Below are 18102 nucleotides of genomic sequence, written 5' to 3'. Positions count from 1 at the left end.
TAGAATTCCCAGCCTCCAGAACTGTGAGAAACAAATTTCTGTTGTTTATTAGCTATTCAGTTTATTTTTGTTTTGCTGCAACAGCAGCCCAAATTTACTAAAACATCAAGTTTTGTTTTATTTTTCCCTCTCTTATGGTTGTTTTAAAATCCTTTTCAAATCTAACAAATATACTGTTTGCTGAAATGATTATTTTGCCTTCCTTCTTATCAGTGTAGTTCAACATTTTCTGTTACGAAAATAAAAAGCACTCATAATTTTTGCATAGTAATTATATTTATTGAGGAATAAATTCTATAACAAGTTGTATTATCACAAATCTCTAAAAATAACAACGCAGTTTTTAAACTCTTATTTTATGAGTTGGAGCCTGGCAACAAAACAACAATAACAACAAACAACAACAATAAACAAAAAACCACTTAACACAGACATTTCTAGGCTGAAAAAGAGAAGAAGTTGCCAAGTGCGGGTTCTTTTTTTCAATCATGTTTGGAAATAAATTCCAACTTACAGAAAAAGTTGCAAGAATCAGACTATCTCAAAGAAAACACATATACCTTTTACTCATTATTGTTAAATTTTACCTCATTTGCTTTATCAATTGCTCTTTCTCTATTTATGTGTATCAGATTATTGTTAAATTTTACCTTATTTGCTTTATCAATTGCTCTCTTTATGTATGTTTGTGTGTACTGTCACACACGCAAATGCACACAAATATATGTTTCTGAATTTTTTGAGAGTAGATTGCATACATTATGGCCCATTACCTCAAAATACTTTATTGTGTATTTTCTAAGAATAGGGATATTCTTTTACTTAATCAAAGTATACTTCTTATCTGATTGACTGTCTATATTCCAATTTGCCAGTTGACCTAACATTGTCCTTTGGAGCATTTATGTTACCTCTGGTACAGAATCCAGTCTAGTATCACTTACTATGTTTAGTTGTCAGGTGTTTTTACTATCATTTAACCTGAAACATTTCCACAACCTTTCTTTGTCTTCTATGACATTGCCATTTTTGAAGAATTCAGTCAAAACCCCCTGTCGTTTTTTGTTGTTGTTGTTAAAGTGATGTTCTTTCCTTTTCAGTGGGTCACATTTGAAGGCACATGTTGAACATCCACTCTTTATTGGTGAAGTTAATTTTGATAACCTAATCAAGAGGTTGTCCATTTTTTCCATTGTATGGTTACTATTCTTTCCCCAGAAACTAACAACAATCTGTGAGGAGATACTTTAAGCCCAGACTAATAAATATCCTAATATCCTGCTCCTAATGGAAATTTCCCCCTAGCTTTAGCATTGATTGATAATTCTTGCCTGAGCCATATTTACTGTGATGGTTGAAAAATGATGGTTTTCCAATTCCAGAACTCCTTCCACTCACATTTAACACTGGTCCATGACATTCTATTGTAAAAGAGACACCTTCTCATTTGTCTGTCTGTCTATCTATCTATCTATCTATCTATCATCTATCATCTATCTATCTAATCTATCTATCATCTGTCATTCATCTACCTATCTACCGATTATCTATCATTATATTAGTATGGATTCTTGGATTTCTATTTTTTCCCAATGGAATTGGGAATTTATTTTTTTTCTCAATTATTTTGTTATTTATTTTTCTCAATTATTTTGCTCTCAGATTGGCTCAAGTTTGGCCAGTGGGAGCCCCTTTTTGGCAGTATACCTCTTTTTTTTTTGAAAATTACTTTCTGGCATAACAAGATATTTCAGGCTCATCTTGTTCCTACCTTGCCCTTGCTTTGGAATCAGCCATTTTTCCAAGTAGCCTTGGTTCCTTTTAGTGGCAAATTATATTAGACACGAAGATCTGAGTGCTAGGTATATTCATTTCTGCTGAGGTGTTTTTGTGTCTAAGCCCTTTTGGCAGATAGAATTAGTAAATATATGCATGTGTATACACACACACATAAATACATGTGTATTATCACACATATATATGCATGCAGGCATGTGTATGCAATTATAATACATATAAACGTACATATACATGGTTTAGAAATTATGAATTTATATCAATTCTATTCCATTTCCACATGGTTCTTTCTTGCCTTCCCTCATTTCATATTTGAATGTTTGTTTTTCCACAGTGAACATCCTGACTCCCATCAACATCAACATGTTTTCTCGTTTGCTCAATCATATAATACATCTGAAATAGTTTTATTATTACTTGGGCACAATGCAATGGTCCCCCATTCCTGCCTGTCAACAATTACTGGACTTAATGATATGACTAGATATTTATTTAAAATAAAGGAACTCCTATGTTTACAAAAACTCTTGTACAAAAATATTTGTAGCAGCTTTATTCATAGCAGCCAAAAATTAGAAATAGCCCAATTGTCTTAATAGTAGAATGGATAAACTGTGATATATTCATACAATGGAATAGTACTCGGTAATAAAAAGAAACTACAGCTGCATGCAACGATATGGATGTATCTCAAAAACATGATGCTGAATTTAAAAAAGGCAAACAGAAAAGAATGCATGATGTGTAATTCCCTTCATATGAGCAGGCAAAATTAGTCTATGTGATAGAAACCAAACCGCTACTTGCTTTTGGTAGGGGTGGAACAGAAAAGGACACTGATTGGGAAGGGACAGAAAAAAATGTACTAGGATTAAGCAAACGTTTTGTGTCTTGATTGGGATGTGAGTTATATGGGTGCATGCATTTGTCACAGTGGACTGAACTCTACCCTTAATATGTGTGCATTTAACTGTCTATAAATTATCCATTAATTTTAAAATGTTGGCTGGAGTAGAGTCTACCCCTTTTAACTGAGACTACAATTCTTTACATTAAAATAGCTCATTCTCCTAGCTTGCCTCATTTCTGATGCTCCTTCCCCATAACTCCCCTGGCCCCTGTCAGTATTTGAGTTTGCTACCCTGATCAATACTTTTATTTCATTTCACTAACAAATTATATCCTTTTTATTATCATTTCAAGTATACAAAGTTCAACATAGATTAGAATTTTGTAGTTAATTAAATGACATCATCAACTGTTCGTGTCTGGCCAATATATATGCTTTGATGTAGTAATAACATGCATGCACATTAAAAATGTTTAAATAACACTGACTTTTAGATTAATTCTCAGTTTAGGCCTTTGCATATCTGATATATTAAGACAAAAGCAAAAACAAATATTTGCAGTGTATTCAGGTTTTGTCAAGGAAGCAATTGATTTCCATCATTAAATGATCAAAAGCCACTTCAATGAGGAAACGATTTTTCAGACTTTCTCGTAGATTCTGGTGCACACCACGCCCTTCATTTTACATTCCTTAAAAAAGAGAGAGGTTAATCGAGTATCTCAAGATCAAACCAGAGAACAGAGAATTTGTAATAAAAATAGAAATTCAAAATAAACTCATAAGATTAATTTAGAAAGGAATAAAATATCAGTATGTCAGTCTCCAGTAGTTCAGAATTATGACCATTGAAATAGAAGAAACAATTTGAAAGTTGATCTATGTTGCTGTAAAGGAATTTTTTTTAAGTGGCAAGTTTTTATGTATAATTCACTTGCATTTAAATCTAGTAAGACAGTGGTTTTCAAAAATGTCTACATATTTGCGTTACCTGGGGAACATTTAAATATAGTGATGGTTCCTCCTCCCCCAAGAGATTTACATTCAATTATCTGTTTGGAGGCCTCCATATTGGTATTTACTCCCCATGTAAATCTGTTGTGCAGCAAGGGCTAAGAACCACTGTACTAAAGAAAGAAACATTCGGGAGAGTACATGAATCTATTTACATTCAATGTATGTGTTAATTAGTGAACATAAAGCCTTAACCCTAAAAAAAAAAATCATCAAAGGTCATCACATACAACCTTTGTCATTATTTTCATCTTCCAACTAGAAGCCTCCAATGAGCTCAGCTCGCTTTATTGACATGATTGGTTCTAAGTTACTATGGACTCTTGAACGCAAAATTGTGGGATATCTGCAAATAGTCTACAAATGACTTTGCAAATAGTCTACAAAATACAGCTTGCAGAGTGTGTTTTGCTTTTAAAATGTAGACTTGCTTTCTTCTTTGTGAGCCCAAACTAGTAAGATTTACCTAAAGTTTCTTTAACCTTACTACCATTTTCAGGTATTTTTATTTGTAAAATAACAGATGACTTTTTTTATTTCTAAAATCTTGGGTCAGTACTTGAAGATGAGTCTGTAATAGTTTAAATATCACTTAAGCATTAACTCTTACTTTATTCTTAGTCATTCTTATACATTCATATTCCAAAGAACAAAGAATATTTTGAAAACAATATAATCAAATTATTTATATAGCATTATTTCTCTATTTAGAAGTAAAAATACTCTTACCACTACCATTTTCCCATTCACTAGCTTTCTCTTTATGGTTGTCTCTTTGCCATCCCATCTCTGCACTTGATTCAGTGATCCTCTCTGCAGGGTTACAATGCTCTGCAAAGACAAGGTCATGCAATTGACTTGCCTGAAATTTGTTGATCAAAGAAGCCGTTCTTTCAGTATGGAACATTTTCATAATAGATGTCTCAGGAGGTACACTCCTTTTCAACAGAATTGAGTCTACCCTTTTAAACACTAGCAGGAATATTCCTCTCTCTCAAGCAGAACACTGGGCCAACTTTGAAGAGAAAAATTAAAGATTACCTTGGTCTTTCTATTGTCAGCTGTGGTTTCTTCAAATTCCTGGCCTAGCTTGAAGGAGATCTCTGTATTTTTAAAGGTACTTTCAGTTTGTATAGTTATAATATCTCCTTTCTTGCTGATGATCACAGTGGGTTTGGCCAAATTTCCCAGTTTTCTGGTGGCTAACCCCACACCTGAAAATTAAGATAGTGTTATAATTATGTTGACCAAGAGAGCATAGCCAAAGAGACTGTGGTGGCCACATCCTATGCTCAGTGGTGCCCCAGGTGAGTTGATGGCAGGTAATATCACTTACTACTAAGCATCTCCTCCCATGTTTCACTCCTAATGCAAATACATGCCTAGGACTCAAACATTTTAGGTTTTGTTGTTACAAAAGTCAAGTGTGCAGATTTTCTTTTTTTTTTCTTTTTCTTTTTTTTTTCTTTGAGATGGAGTCTCGCTCTGTTGTCCAGGCTGGAGTGCAGTGGCGCGATCTCGGCTCACTGCAAGCTCCGCCTCCCGGGTTCACTCCATTCTCCTGCCTCAGCCTCCCAAGTAGCTGGGATTACAGGTGCCGCCACCACGCCTGGCTAATTTTTTTGTATTTTTAGTAGAGATGGGGTTTCACCGTGTTAGCCAGGATGGTCTCGATCTCCTGATCTCGTTATCTGCCAGCCTCGGCCTCCCAAAGTGCTGAGATTACAGGCATGAGCCACCATGCCCGGCCAATGTCTGCAGATTTTCAAGAGTAAAAGTTTCCGGCTGAAATAGCTAGTGCAAGTCATCCATTTTTACCACATCCAATCCTATTCCCCATTGAAAATTACTAATTATAGATTTGCATAAATCACTCTAGAGATTTTAGTTTGTATGTACAAATATATAGATATATTTTTAAAATGAGACTATAGCATATACATATTGTTCCATGATATTTTCCCTCAATACCATATTATGGATATAGAGAAATGTTCCCCTCATATTTTTGATAGAATTTCACTTGTGAAATTTTGTGGCTTCTATATCTAGCTGGTAGGAAAAAAACTATCCATCTACCTTTGAGATCTATACTATTATAAATGATCATAGAGAAATAAAATATTTTTTAAAAAACTTCTACATTTCAAAAATGAAACAAAATTAGACTCTTAAGTTTATTACCATTATTACCAAGACTATAAAATATATGGAAAAAGGAAAATGTCAAATAAAAAATATATGAAAGAAAAACTAGTTTTCCAGGAAGTCTCAATGCTTGAATGTACTTTTTCCAGTTAAAAAGATCTCAAACTTTTATATACTGAATAAGAAGTTAAGAGTTATAGCCAATAAACTATAAACTATATTCTTTCTTCAAATTCTGATTAATCTTTTGTTATTTTATGCAGTTTAGGACAATGTTTTTCAAGTTAAATCATAATCTCTGGGGCAGAGCCTGAGAACTTATATTTACCAAATCCCAAGGTGTTATTTTGCATGCTAAACTGGAAAACAGTGGAATTAGAAAATCCTTCACTGAGGCTTTCTTTTATCTGGCTTCTTCCTCAGCTGTAAAGTGAAGACTTTAAATCTAACCAATCTCACAGTATGAATTTATCCCCATAAGTTCTCTTAGTGTTCCAGGCAACAAGGACATGACTTTGCTCATTTTAACTAAAATAGAACGTTTTATACAAGCTTTCTGAACAGTTAAGTAAAGCTGTAGGCACTTTGACAAGCATAGCAAACTCAGGTCACCAGCATCACTCTTTGTTGTATTTATATAGTTCTGAAAATTCCCAAAGACTCTTCATATCTATTGTGTTTATATTGATGGGACATACTCTAGAAATAGTATAAAATAAAGTTGTTGTAACTAATCACTCGGTTTTCCATCTCCATTCACTGCTCCAACTCCAGAAACGTCTGATGTCAGCGAAATTGAGTTTGAATTCACTGCCATAACTCCAGTTCTTTTTCTCTCAGTAACTTCCCTAGACTATAAACACAGTATTTTAGGAAGTATTTTTGTTTTTCAAACTCTCTGTATCTACATGATTGTGTAATAAAGGACAACCTAGAGGTAGAGAGAAAAAACTGTTAGTTTAGCTACAACTTAAATTTCTAAATTGAGGTTTTTTAGGATTTGCAATATATTGAGTTCCTTATTTTATGAACACTTTAGTTGCTATGAACGTAGCTCTCAGAAAAGCCAGAAAATGGGTTGACCATGCTTTTAAGCTTTCTCTCCTCTGGACCTGCAACCAAAATTCTCTTGGTATGAAATTGCCCTTGAAATCAGTGGGAGTTCCATGCATTTAAGCAGCTCTCTCATTTAAGTTAAAGTCTATTAAAAATTACCACAAATAAAATTCAAATAAATTACCTGAATGACACAACAAAAGATTAATCCTAAAAGAGGATTGTACTGCCGCCTTGCAAACCTCCCCAGTCTCCTGTTAAAGGTAGTAGATGAAAATGTCATGTAGCTTTCTTAAAAAGGAGCTTTTCAGCAGAACAACAAAAAGCATTTCTTACCCAGAGCTTTCATGTAATCGTCAAAGTTCTCACTAGAGACAAGTTTCCAGGTGCCCAGGAATTTGTTGCTCATGGTGATGGGTGAGAGCTCAACACAGTTCTAAGTGGGATTCAGGAGACTCAGATAAAATGCTGAGGCCTCAGAAGATTCCTTTCAAGGATGCCCAAAGCATGTGACTCTTACAGAGACCCAATGGGGAAAGGCAGTGTCGGGACTAAGCAATGAATGGCTCTTCAATGGCCAACTGCCTGCCCAATAGGATAAAAGAAAACCCCACATAATACTTCCCTTTGTCTCCAAAAAAATTTATGAAATGAATGAGATTACTATTTGAATCTTCAAAAATTTTTTGATCAATCTTCCATTTATAAGAAGGCTTAGACCCTTCATGCTTTGGAAAAGACTGCATGAATTATGTGACCGTGAATGAATGTGTGTGTGTTTAGGCATGTTGGTCACTCTCAATCCTGAGTCTGCACAATTAAGAATTCTTATTGAAAGGGAAGAAAAAGAGGAAAATGTCTGTAAGTATTATGATAACAGTCTCAAATATGTTGTGGGAGAGAAATGTAGGGAAGCAGTGTGAGGAAGTATTCATAGGTAAGAAGGCTTGGCATAGTTCACATATCCCAGGCAGGCAGAGTAGGCAGACAAAGAAGTCAGTCTATTGCAGCAGAGCACAGAAATTGTATTCATGTGATGAAACAAGAAGTAGCACTATAACATGTTCTTTGAGCACAACAAAGATTTTCAGCTAAAAATACTTAAAATCTGAACTAAGCAGGTTCTTGGATACTATAAACATTTGTGTTTAAGTCATTTCAAATGAATCTACAACTTTATAAAGAGGATTTTCTATAGAAAGAGTACTAATTTATATTGACAACTCACTATGGGCCAGACACTGTGCTAAGTGCTTAATACAGGTGATCTCATTTAATTATATCACTAACTCCAAGAGTTAGGAACTATTATTATACCCCTTTTACCAATGATAAAAATTAGCTTGGGGACATTAGGTAAATTGCTCCCAAAAGTTGAATAAGGAGAGGACAGGTTTGAACCCAGCATTGCTGCCAGTGCCCGGGTTCTGAACCATGATCTTACCCTGCTTCTATTATACTATACCGTACATGCTACATGCACAGAGACCCTGGCCAGAGATCACCTGATGCTGATAGCACCATGATTAGCTAGAAACACTCTTGCTCTTCTCAAAAATCAAGAGAGGTAAAAAATCAAAAGATCCAGCCTACTGTATTACATCAAAGCCCCAGTCTTTGGCCAAGGGGAACAAATGTAAATCCACTTACAACATAATTGTTGCTCTCGAGAATCTCTGATTACTGCTGTATCTTTCCTAGCAGGTTTTGTTTTGTTTGTTTTTGTTGTTTGTTTGTTTTTGTTGTTTGTTTGTTTTTTACCTTAGCATTAATTCTGGCTGGAGACAACTGATATTACCAAGTTTTATACATTTAATAAACAGGTTGGCACTGTTTACAACAACAAAAATATAATGAATTTGCTCATAGCAGATAGAATCATTGGCAACAAGAGCTCAGGAAACCCAGTCCCATAGCTGTGACATAACTATTGCAGTTATGTAGTTAGAGTTCAAGCTGAGTAAAATGTGTGAAATCATATACAGTGGGCTGAAGTTTCATTTACATTCCCAGAGTCTGAATAGCTCAAGGTGGGAAAGAAATAGTGAATAGGGAAATTCCTCAGCTAACCAACTAACCCAATCCTAAACCCAAGAGAATGTAACTGGAGGGAGTACATTGTACCGGGATAGAAAAAACAAATATGAAAGAGCTTTTGATTAGTGGATATGTTATTTTATTTTCCAAAACGTTTTACAAAAGTGATGATATCACTTGTACCTTCAAAACTTTTTTTTGTCAGCTGTACACTATTAAGGAGTATAGCATTCAACATTTAGGTTTTCTGCCTAAATAAATGAAGGACTCTCAAACCCTCACACTAGAGCTGAGACCTTGTATTCAGTGGGACTGCTACAAGAAAGCTGTGTGAATTTTAAGCTGACTCTGTATTGCACATAGGAGCAGCAGTGGAGTTTAAGACATAAACATTGAGCCATATATCTCTTATAACTTTGAAGCAATATTAGACCAAGAGAAAAATTTTCTACTTAACGCTTATCAGCAATTGTACCTGACTGCTATTAATAGAACTGACCAGGTGAGTTTGGACCATGATGAGATTCTGAGGCCAATATATGGGCCAAAGGCACAGATCAAAGCAATGAGAGAAGACCCAGACTGAACTAGGCCTGAAACATTACATCACTCCTAGCTAAGAAAGTCGTCAGCGTCGTAACAAGAAAGAATGCCTAGAACCACATTATAACTAGATGTATATATTTAGACTGAACTACATGTTTGTAAAATACATATAGTCTCTCTATGATGTGTATTCAGTTCTCTCTTCACCAATTTATCATCCATGTAAATTCTCAAGATACAGCAAGTTTTTGGATTCATACACTGAAAGGAAGATCCAAATGTCCAAACAAAATAAATAAGGAAAGCTTACTCTATATAACAAACCATGTAAGTGCTCCTTATAGATTGTCTTCAAGCTAAATCCAATTATATATTTGAAAAAGAAATAAAATAATCAATCATTACATAGCAAATGAACAAAGAATTCCTGACCCTCCACTTGGATGCCAAAGATCCAACTCAATTTTTGTTTTTTATTCAATCGCAAAAATATTTGCTGAGAGCTTATTAAGTGCCAAGCACTGTTGAAAGTGCTGGTTAAACATTATTGAATCAAATTCCTTGCCCTCATGGAACTTACATTCTACTCATGATTTGATAAAAGCTTGAAGCAAGAAGTTTTAATTGTAATGAATTTGAAATTATTTGTAAGGTAGAAATATTGTGATCATAACTGATGACAGGAGAAGCATACCATAGAATACCAAGATAAATAATCAACCTAAAAGGGTCACTTAAAAAATTGTGGGTTCAGAGTAAGTGTATGTATTTATGGGGTACATGAGAGGTTTTGGTACAGGCATGCAAAGGGTAATAACCACATCATGGAAGATGGGGTATCCACCCCCTCATACATTTATCTTTTGTGTTACAAACAATCCAGTTTTACTCTTGCTTATTTCTAAATGTACAATTAAATTATTATTGACTATAGTCACGCTGTTCTGCTATCAAATACTAGGTCTTATTTATTCTATTTTTTTTGTAACCATTAACCATCCCCACCTCCCTCCTACTCCCCCACAATTCCTGCACTACCCTCCCCAGCCTCTGATAATCATCCTTCTACTCTCTATCTCCATGGGTTCAAATGTTTTGATTTTTAGATCTTGTAAATAAGTGAGAATATGTGATATTTCTCTCTGTGTGTCTGGCTTATTTCACTTCACATGTGCTCCAGTTCCATCCATGTTGTTGCAAATGACTGAATCTCATTCTAAAAAGTGTCATTTTTGAATAAACAGTTGGGAAGAAAATAAAAATAGAACTTAGAACTTTCACTTCCAGTCATGATAGATGAGGAAATTAAACTAACTTTTCAACTGTAAAAAGATGAACAAAATTAGAAAAAAAAAATCTTCAAGGCATCGGAGAGATAAAAAGGCAGAGAAAAACTAAGGGCTTAAGACTTGGGAAAGAAAGGCAAGTCCAGAGAGACAAATCTCATATTTGGAGCTTCTGCACCTCTAGGGCTCTATGAATTATGCAAGAGGCAGGTTAGAGGTAAAAAAATCCAAGGACCGTTTATGACAATGCTACAGTGTTAGGGGAGAAGTGAAGAAGAATCCTGGTTAATCATCGCACTTTGTCTTGGGACTCTTTTGCAACATAGGAGTAAGGATAAGCTCAAAATATACCTGTGCTAATATAAAGTCAATTCTTAAAATTAGATTACTGTGATCTGGGATAGCTAGTGAATGGAGCTACTAGTAAGAAATGAACATAAACCCTCTTCAGAGAAAGAAGATAATGTCACCCACGGTCTACATTTATTTATATAATTTTTATATACATTGCTAATCAAAAATAAATAGAAAAAAATATACTTAAAAGGTAAAAGAAACAATGGACAATATGAATAGATAATTCATAGAGCAGATAATAAAAACAAAAATGATAGAAAATATCAACAAACGCAAAAGCATTTTAATGACTAGTAAGATTGATAAACTTTTAGAAGATGGATTAAAAATAGAGAAGACAAAATTATTGAATGTAGGAATGGAAAAAAGCATATTAATATATCCTACAGATATTGAAAAGATCATAACAATATTATAAACTACTTTATGTCAATAAATTAAATTTTTTAAATAAAAAAATTTAAAAGAGACAGGTTTCTTAGAAAACACAGTTTATCAAAAATGATGCAAGAAAAAGTAAAAATCCTGAATACTCCCAAATCTATTAGCATTAAATCCATATTTAAAATCCATCTCACGAAGATACCCTATGCCCCAATAGCCTTCACCAATGAATTCTTACAAATATTTGAGGAAAAAATAATACCAATGTTACACAAACTCTTCTAGAGAATAAAAAAGGTCATAGTTTCCAGCTTGCCTCCACCAAGATCTCTGCCCATGTCGTTCTCCTTTCTGGCAATACCTCCCTTCGTCTCTTTCCCTGTAATACATAATCACTCCCGTATGTTTAATCCTTAATTCTCAGCTCAATCATCCTTTCGGACCTTCAGAGCAACATTCTCTTGATATTTACTCAACCATCTTTCCTAAAATTTTCTTTACCATGTATATCATCATTTAACAGTTACTACAATGGCAATGTTTATAAATTTTGAATATAACTTGATAAATAGCTTAACTGATGTCTTGATTCCATGTGATCAGGGACAATGTGTGATTTTGCTTATGTAGTATACCAAGTGCAAAACACCACGCATGCATATGGTAGGTAATGAATAAACATTTGTTGACTGAATGAAGAAAATAGAAAATTTTCTACTTACAAGGGTTTTTGTTTGCATCAAATCAGATAATAAATGTTATGAAAGCATCAAAAACTAGTGCTTATGATCAGTAGTATTATTCTTCTAAACTTCTTTCTCCCCTCTCCCTCCCCTGCCTTCTCTTTTTCTTTTTCTGGAGACACAGAAAGAGCAAGACTTGGGAGATAACTAAGTGACACTCATTCCTTCATTTGCTCTTTCCTCTAGTCAGCAGTAAAAGCAGGCAATTGTTTTCATGTTCAGTATGACATAATCTTATTATGATACTAGGAAAGTGCATGTAAGATCATTCTAAGATTCATTGTACATTATCTCACAAGCATAAATACAGACAATTATTCAACATATATTTCTTGAACTGTGATAGTACTAGAGATAATATGATGAGTGGAATAGCAACAGCTCCTTCCCTCATGAGCCTTATACTCTAGTTAGGAAGACAGACATTAAGAAAACAATCAAGACACATGATATCCAATTATTACTTTTTGTCATTTGCAGATGGATACTGTGAAAATGCCATTAAGAGCCCACTGACCCTTACAATCTAGGAAGATACCCTATGAAATTTCTTAGACACCATCATGAGACTAATGATCTGATTTATCTTCAGGAGTCAGCTACTAGAGCAGCCAGTACTTTTTCCAGACAGCTATTTAGCATAAGGTGACAATGGAACTTCAGGACTGATAATCTCCTCTTTCATGTTTCAAATAAGGGTTTTGCTCTAAGTTTAACAATGTCAAATTAAAATTGCTTTCTCAATGCAAACCATTTCATTCAACTTTCTCAGCTACCAGTGGATATTTGGTCTTTTGGTTACTATGGTGACAATTACATTTATGCAGCCCCAAAGGTAGTTAATCGTTTTTTGTTGAATGGCAATAAAGAGACGAAAGAAGTAGTTTGTGATTCCTCTAAACAATTCAATCAGTGGTTTTTGTTTGTTTTTTGCTAGAATCTAACACACTGCATCCTCTTTTCCAAAGGCTAGTCTAAGATTTCACATCATTATTGCTAATAGAACACCTGGGAATTGGAGTTACTCACTCACTGGGGAGTAAACAGAAGACAAGATTTCTGCATCTGAGTTTCTTTCTCTGGTCATGATAACATAAACTGAGCTTTCCCCATTTTTCTACTCATTTGCATTTTGTCTTAGAGAAAAGGTGATATTAACACTTTCCAGATACAGAACATCCAAGTAGATTGTACTTCAGGTATTAGCACAAAGAGCTGTGGGAGACACTTTTTAGGATTTAGCCATTTGCTCCATATTGCTATAAAAAAAAGAATCCCTTAAAAATAATTCACTTGCAAAACGTAGTGAACAATGTGTGTGTATGTGCCTAGCTTGATTTCATCAGGAGAAAATACAAACTCAAAAATTCAGGGGATTTTCTAATCATGTGGTATCCAGGTAGCCTACTTTGTGTTCTGCTTTATTTCTTTGATTGTGTCTTACAATTTTTTTAAACAATTAAGATGGTATGAGTATGATGGCTTGAAAGTATAATTTACATATGAACTTTTTACATCTATATATATATTTCAGACTAAGTAAAGTTAGATCAGAGAATCAATTAAATTCATGTTTAAACAGTGGTGTTTTTTTTTTTAAATTCATGCCAATCCATTCTTTATTTCCTCAAATAACTGAAAACTAGTTTATTTTTTTTTTTTTTTTTTAGTTAAATTCCAGCTTATAACATGTTCGTGACTGGAGATAAACTGTAAAAATGAAATCTCTTAAATTTCACACTTATTCGGAGCAATATTAGCTGCTGTAATACACTCCAGGATTTCAGTGGCTTATCCTGGAAGTTTATTTTTTGCTTGATGTCCTGTCCAGTATAAGTGCTCCTGGCCTATGGGTAGCTTTTCTCCATAAGGCGACTCAGAGGCCTTGGATCCATTTATCTTGTGCCTACACCATGACCTCAGGTTTCAGAGTCCTCTCCTACAAGCAGGCAGGCACAGATTTCCTTGACCCAGAAGTGGCACATATTACTTCTACTCATTTTCTAATGAAAAATTGTCATAAGGCCCCAGGGAGACAGGGGAGGGTCTGGGCAATGCAGTGCCTGGCTGGCAGACTCTTTCTAGCAACACTGCCATGATATGAAAGCTTAACCCCAGATTCCTACTGGGTAATTAACCATCTCTATCACAGTGGCTTTCAAATTGTGGTACATCATGTTCTGACATTATTTCTTAATTTAGGAAGATAGAATGTGATAGTGAATGTGAATTGTGAATGTGAAATGTGAATTGGGAGTAAGTTCTCATTTAGCTTTATCACTTACTATAATAAATGGATTTCATTTGGGCTGAAGTTTTATTATCTGTAAAATATTGATTATTTTGAGGATCAAGAAAGATAACTTTTGGGAAATTGTTTTGTAACTTATGTCTTGAAAGATATTGTTTTTAATAAGCATCTACTCATATTCAAACTCTGTTTTACAAAGCAAACTAGAATCCACATTCCCTGCTCATTTTTCTCAATTAGTTGCTCTAAGCTTACCTCTGCTGAGACCCTCTGGATCTCTGCTCGCTGTTTTAGTGCACATGCTCAACAATTACATTGTTCCTACTCTTTGCATTCTAATTTCCTTATAACCTCAGAAGGGGATCTGGAAAAAATGAGAAGACCTGAGGGATTCTCTGTGTCAGTCCTTTTTATAAGGCTTCATTTACTCTCACAACCCTGAGAAGTAGATAAGTCTCCATTTTGCAAAGGAGAAAATTTAAGTGATTAAGCAGCTCATGCTTGCTCATGTAGCTGCCAATGGCAGAAGCAGTATTCCAGTCCAGGTCTGACTGGTCCTCCAATCCCATTCCATTCACTGCGTGCCTCTCTGGGTCAACAGGTGAGTTCCGTTCTATGAGCAGGGCTGGTAGTTAGATGCTCAATCCCCACCTTCCTGGAAAAAGGGACACAAGGGCCTGGATACCAAACTCCAAAATGAATAGACTATATTTTTGGCCTAAATGTTCAGGATAGAAATCATAAGAGTGTATGTTTGGGGACTAGACTATGTCCTGATACTTCATCCTAATGTTTCATCTACTTTTGGTTACTATCTTTGGGATAGTCCATTCTCTTTTTATAGCCAGTGAAGAAAACATGTCCATTATGTTTATTGCATTTTTATGCAAAAAGTATAAAAATTAAATACTACTAAAAATGTTTAAAACAAATTAATTTTAATTTTAATAATAAATTATATTAATGACTTATTATATTAATAATATGTAACATAATATAATATATAATTAACAATATAAATGTTTATTATATTAACATATAATATAATATAATATAATGTATAATTGTCTCTTCATTATATATTAGTGTAATTTAATTTTTACTTAATTAAATTAATTTCTTTGATTAATTTTAATAATTATTATTCAGTAATTTATTAATAGTGTTAAATAGCAAGGAAAATCTGGTGAATGATTCTTGACTCATATATTAATAATGGCATCAGTATGATTGATCTTTAAATAATTAATACTTTCCTACAAACTTCAGTGTGGATTTGACATACAATAATATAAATATTCAGAATAAAATATATTTATAAATTATAGATTATAAAAATATATATAAATATTCTTAATGTTATATTCTGAATTATATTATTTTGCACACATTGAAGTCCTTTAGGAAGGAGGAGGACATGGCATGCTGGGATGACTGTCATTGCCCACATCCAGCAGCTGTGTAACCAGCACCAAGCCCATCACTTCTGGCCACAGCTGAAATCTCACAGATCTTCAGGGTTTAATGTGACAACCCTAGTATCTGAATATAAATATTGTATTCTGAATATTTATATTCTGATTATTTAATATTTATATTTTATTTATATTTATATGTGAGAGAATAGAAACTTCTCTCACTTATTTTATTTTACACCTGCTTAGAAAGTAAACAAATAATGGCTTTACCTTAACTCACTATAATGAAAAGTCCCTCTTTCATTATCTTTCTTCTATAATAAATCTAATACAGCATAACAAATATCACGTCATCATTTACTTAGAGATAGATGATAATTTTTGAAGGCAAGTCAGATGTACCAAGAGATTGATTATGTGAAAGATCTTAATAAAGACAATGATTCTAAGTATACCGTTTAATGTATTTTTAAAAGAAAATTTTCACGATTTGACTGAAATTAAAAGGATTCATGTTTCCAGATCACTCTGCTCTATCAAGTATAAAAGGGAAGTTTTGAACACCATACCTAGCTCTGTTGTTTTCTAGTCCCTAAGACAGCATCAGACACACAGTGATCACTGAGAAGAACTTGTGGATGAATGAATGAATGATTTCCTCAGGAGCAGTATCTTTGGCTCCACCTACTAAAATACTCAACATAGGGGTTTTGTTTCTTATTCAGGCTCATTGTAGTTTGAGCTTTGACATACATGAAAAGAGAAATATTTTGAAAATTAGGAACAGCATTATTCTTTTCTTAATCGTGCCTGTGTAAAGTCAAAGATTTAAGTGAGTAAGTGCTTAGTGCTTTTTAGCATAATTTCTTCTTCCTAACAGTTGTGGAAAACTTTCTGACCCTGCTCTGAGACGTCACTAAAGCAGCTGTCATTTCCAGCTCCCTTGCAGAGGCTGATTAAGGAGGCATTGGTCCATGCTCCCCTTTGTGCAAGACACCACTTCTGGGGCTGAACACCATCTTGACTTCTGGAACACACACATGGTTACATTTTGTACACACTCAAGTCCTTTAGGAAGGAGGAGGACATGGCATGCTGGGATGACCATCATTACCCACATCCAGCAGCTGCATAGCCAGCACCAAGCCCATTACTTCTGGCCACAGCTGAAACCTCAGACATCTTCAGGGTTTAATGTGACAACCCTAGTTTCTTTCCTTGGCCAGGGATGCAGTTCATGTCTCAACCCCATGTTGTAGTCCTTTTGTTCATTACCCTTCAATTTCACCCTTACTAAGGTGCCAGTAACCCCCAGTTTGCCTTGAGCAGTCCTAGGTTATGCCTACTCTCCAAGTGTAATTGTTAATAGTGCCCCTTTTCAATTTTAATTTCTCATCCAGTTTGGATGACAAATTACATGGACATTCTGCTCTAGTGAATAGACATGACTCTAAGGACTTACATTTGACCAAATACTATCTATGTTTCAGTTTAAGGCACAAAATGATTATTTACAAAATTCCCCCTTTCTTTCTCCTTTTCCCACTGCTATAGGTACCCACCACATTTTAGGCTTTGTCCTTTAATTTTATCTCCATTAGGCTGTTTTACCCTAAGCCTGAGAACATCAATTTCTACCAACAGCCTTTGGTGAAACTATTAAGGGACTGTGTGCAGCTCTAACAATCACAGTCTTGCTAGACATTTAGAAATTCAGGACTGGCATTTAATAAAATGTCATACGGCAAAGGCTAAGTTGTAAACAGTTGTGACAGATGCACCTGCCTGATTACTTTAAATGGATTTATGGAGAAATGAGATGACTGTTTTAAATGCTCTTTTATAGCAACTATCCATAGCGTATGACATCCAGTCTCTATTTAGTGCTATCTATCTGTCTATATCATCATCATTTAATCTATGTATCTGCATTAAGTGGGCCACACTTCTGAAAAAATAAAAAATCAGCACTGTTGGTTTTTAGAATCTGTGCTGCCTAGGAGATCACCTGAATTTCCACATGGCTTTGATAGAATGCCTTAACCTAAACGGAGTGGGTCCTTCAGTGAGAGCTCAAGGACTGTGGAAGTCAGGTGGGCAGAGGACAGAGGGGACTTTGGTGCAGTTACAATCACACCACAGGCAAGTAGCTTCTTGCCTCATCAATTCATTGGTCTGTTCCTAATCCTCATTATCAAATAGCTTCAAAACTGCA

General features: G+C 34.6%; 1 protein-coding gene across 1 annotated transcript; it reads right to left on the bottom strand.

The window, feature by feature from the left end:
* Window positions 1-254: 254 nt before the first annotated feature.
* Window positions 255-7411, bottom strand: PMP2 (peripheral myelin protein 2). Its single transcript, XM_003269488.4, has 4 exons — window positions 7202-7411; window positions 4703-4875; window positions 4391-4492; window positions 255-3339 (listed from the first exon to the last, which is right to left on the bottom strand). The coding sequence occupies exons 1-4, from the start codon at window positions 7272-7274 to the stop codon at window positions 3289-3291; spliced, it is 399 nt and encodes a 132-aa protein (XP_003269536.1). The 5' UTR covers window positions 7275-7411; the 3' UTR covers window positions 255-3288.
* Window positions 7412-18102: the final 10691 nt, after the last annotated feature.

This window comes from Nomascus leucogenys, chromosome 16 (genome assembly GCF_006542625.1).
Source record: "Nomascus leucogenys isolate Asia chromosome 16, Asia_NLE_v1, whole genome shotgun sequence".
Classification (NCBI taxonomy): domain Eukaryota; kingdom Metazoa; phylum Chordata; class Mammalia; order Primates; family Hylobatidae; genus Nomascus; species Nomascus leucogenys.
This window is presented reverse-complemented; position numbering and strand designations above follow the sequence as displayed.

Bases quoted from the DNA above. Each gene is read 5' to 3' on its own strand.
- PMP2 (XM_003269488.4), bottom strand. From the start codon at position 7,274: ATGAGCAACAAATTCCTGGGCACCTGGAAACTTGTCTCTAGTGAGAAC. The intron at 4,876-7,201 runs GTAAGAAATGCT...CTTAATTTTCAG, and splicing joins CGATTACATGAAAGCTCTGG to GTGTGGGGTTAGCCACCAGA. The intron at 4,493-4,702 runs GTAATCTTTAAT...TTGTCTTTGCAG, and splicing joins CTGACAATAGAAAGACCAAG to AGCATTGTAACCCTGCAGAG.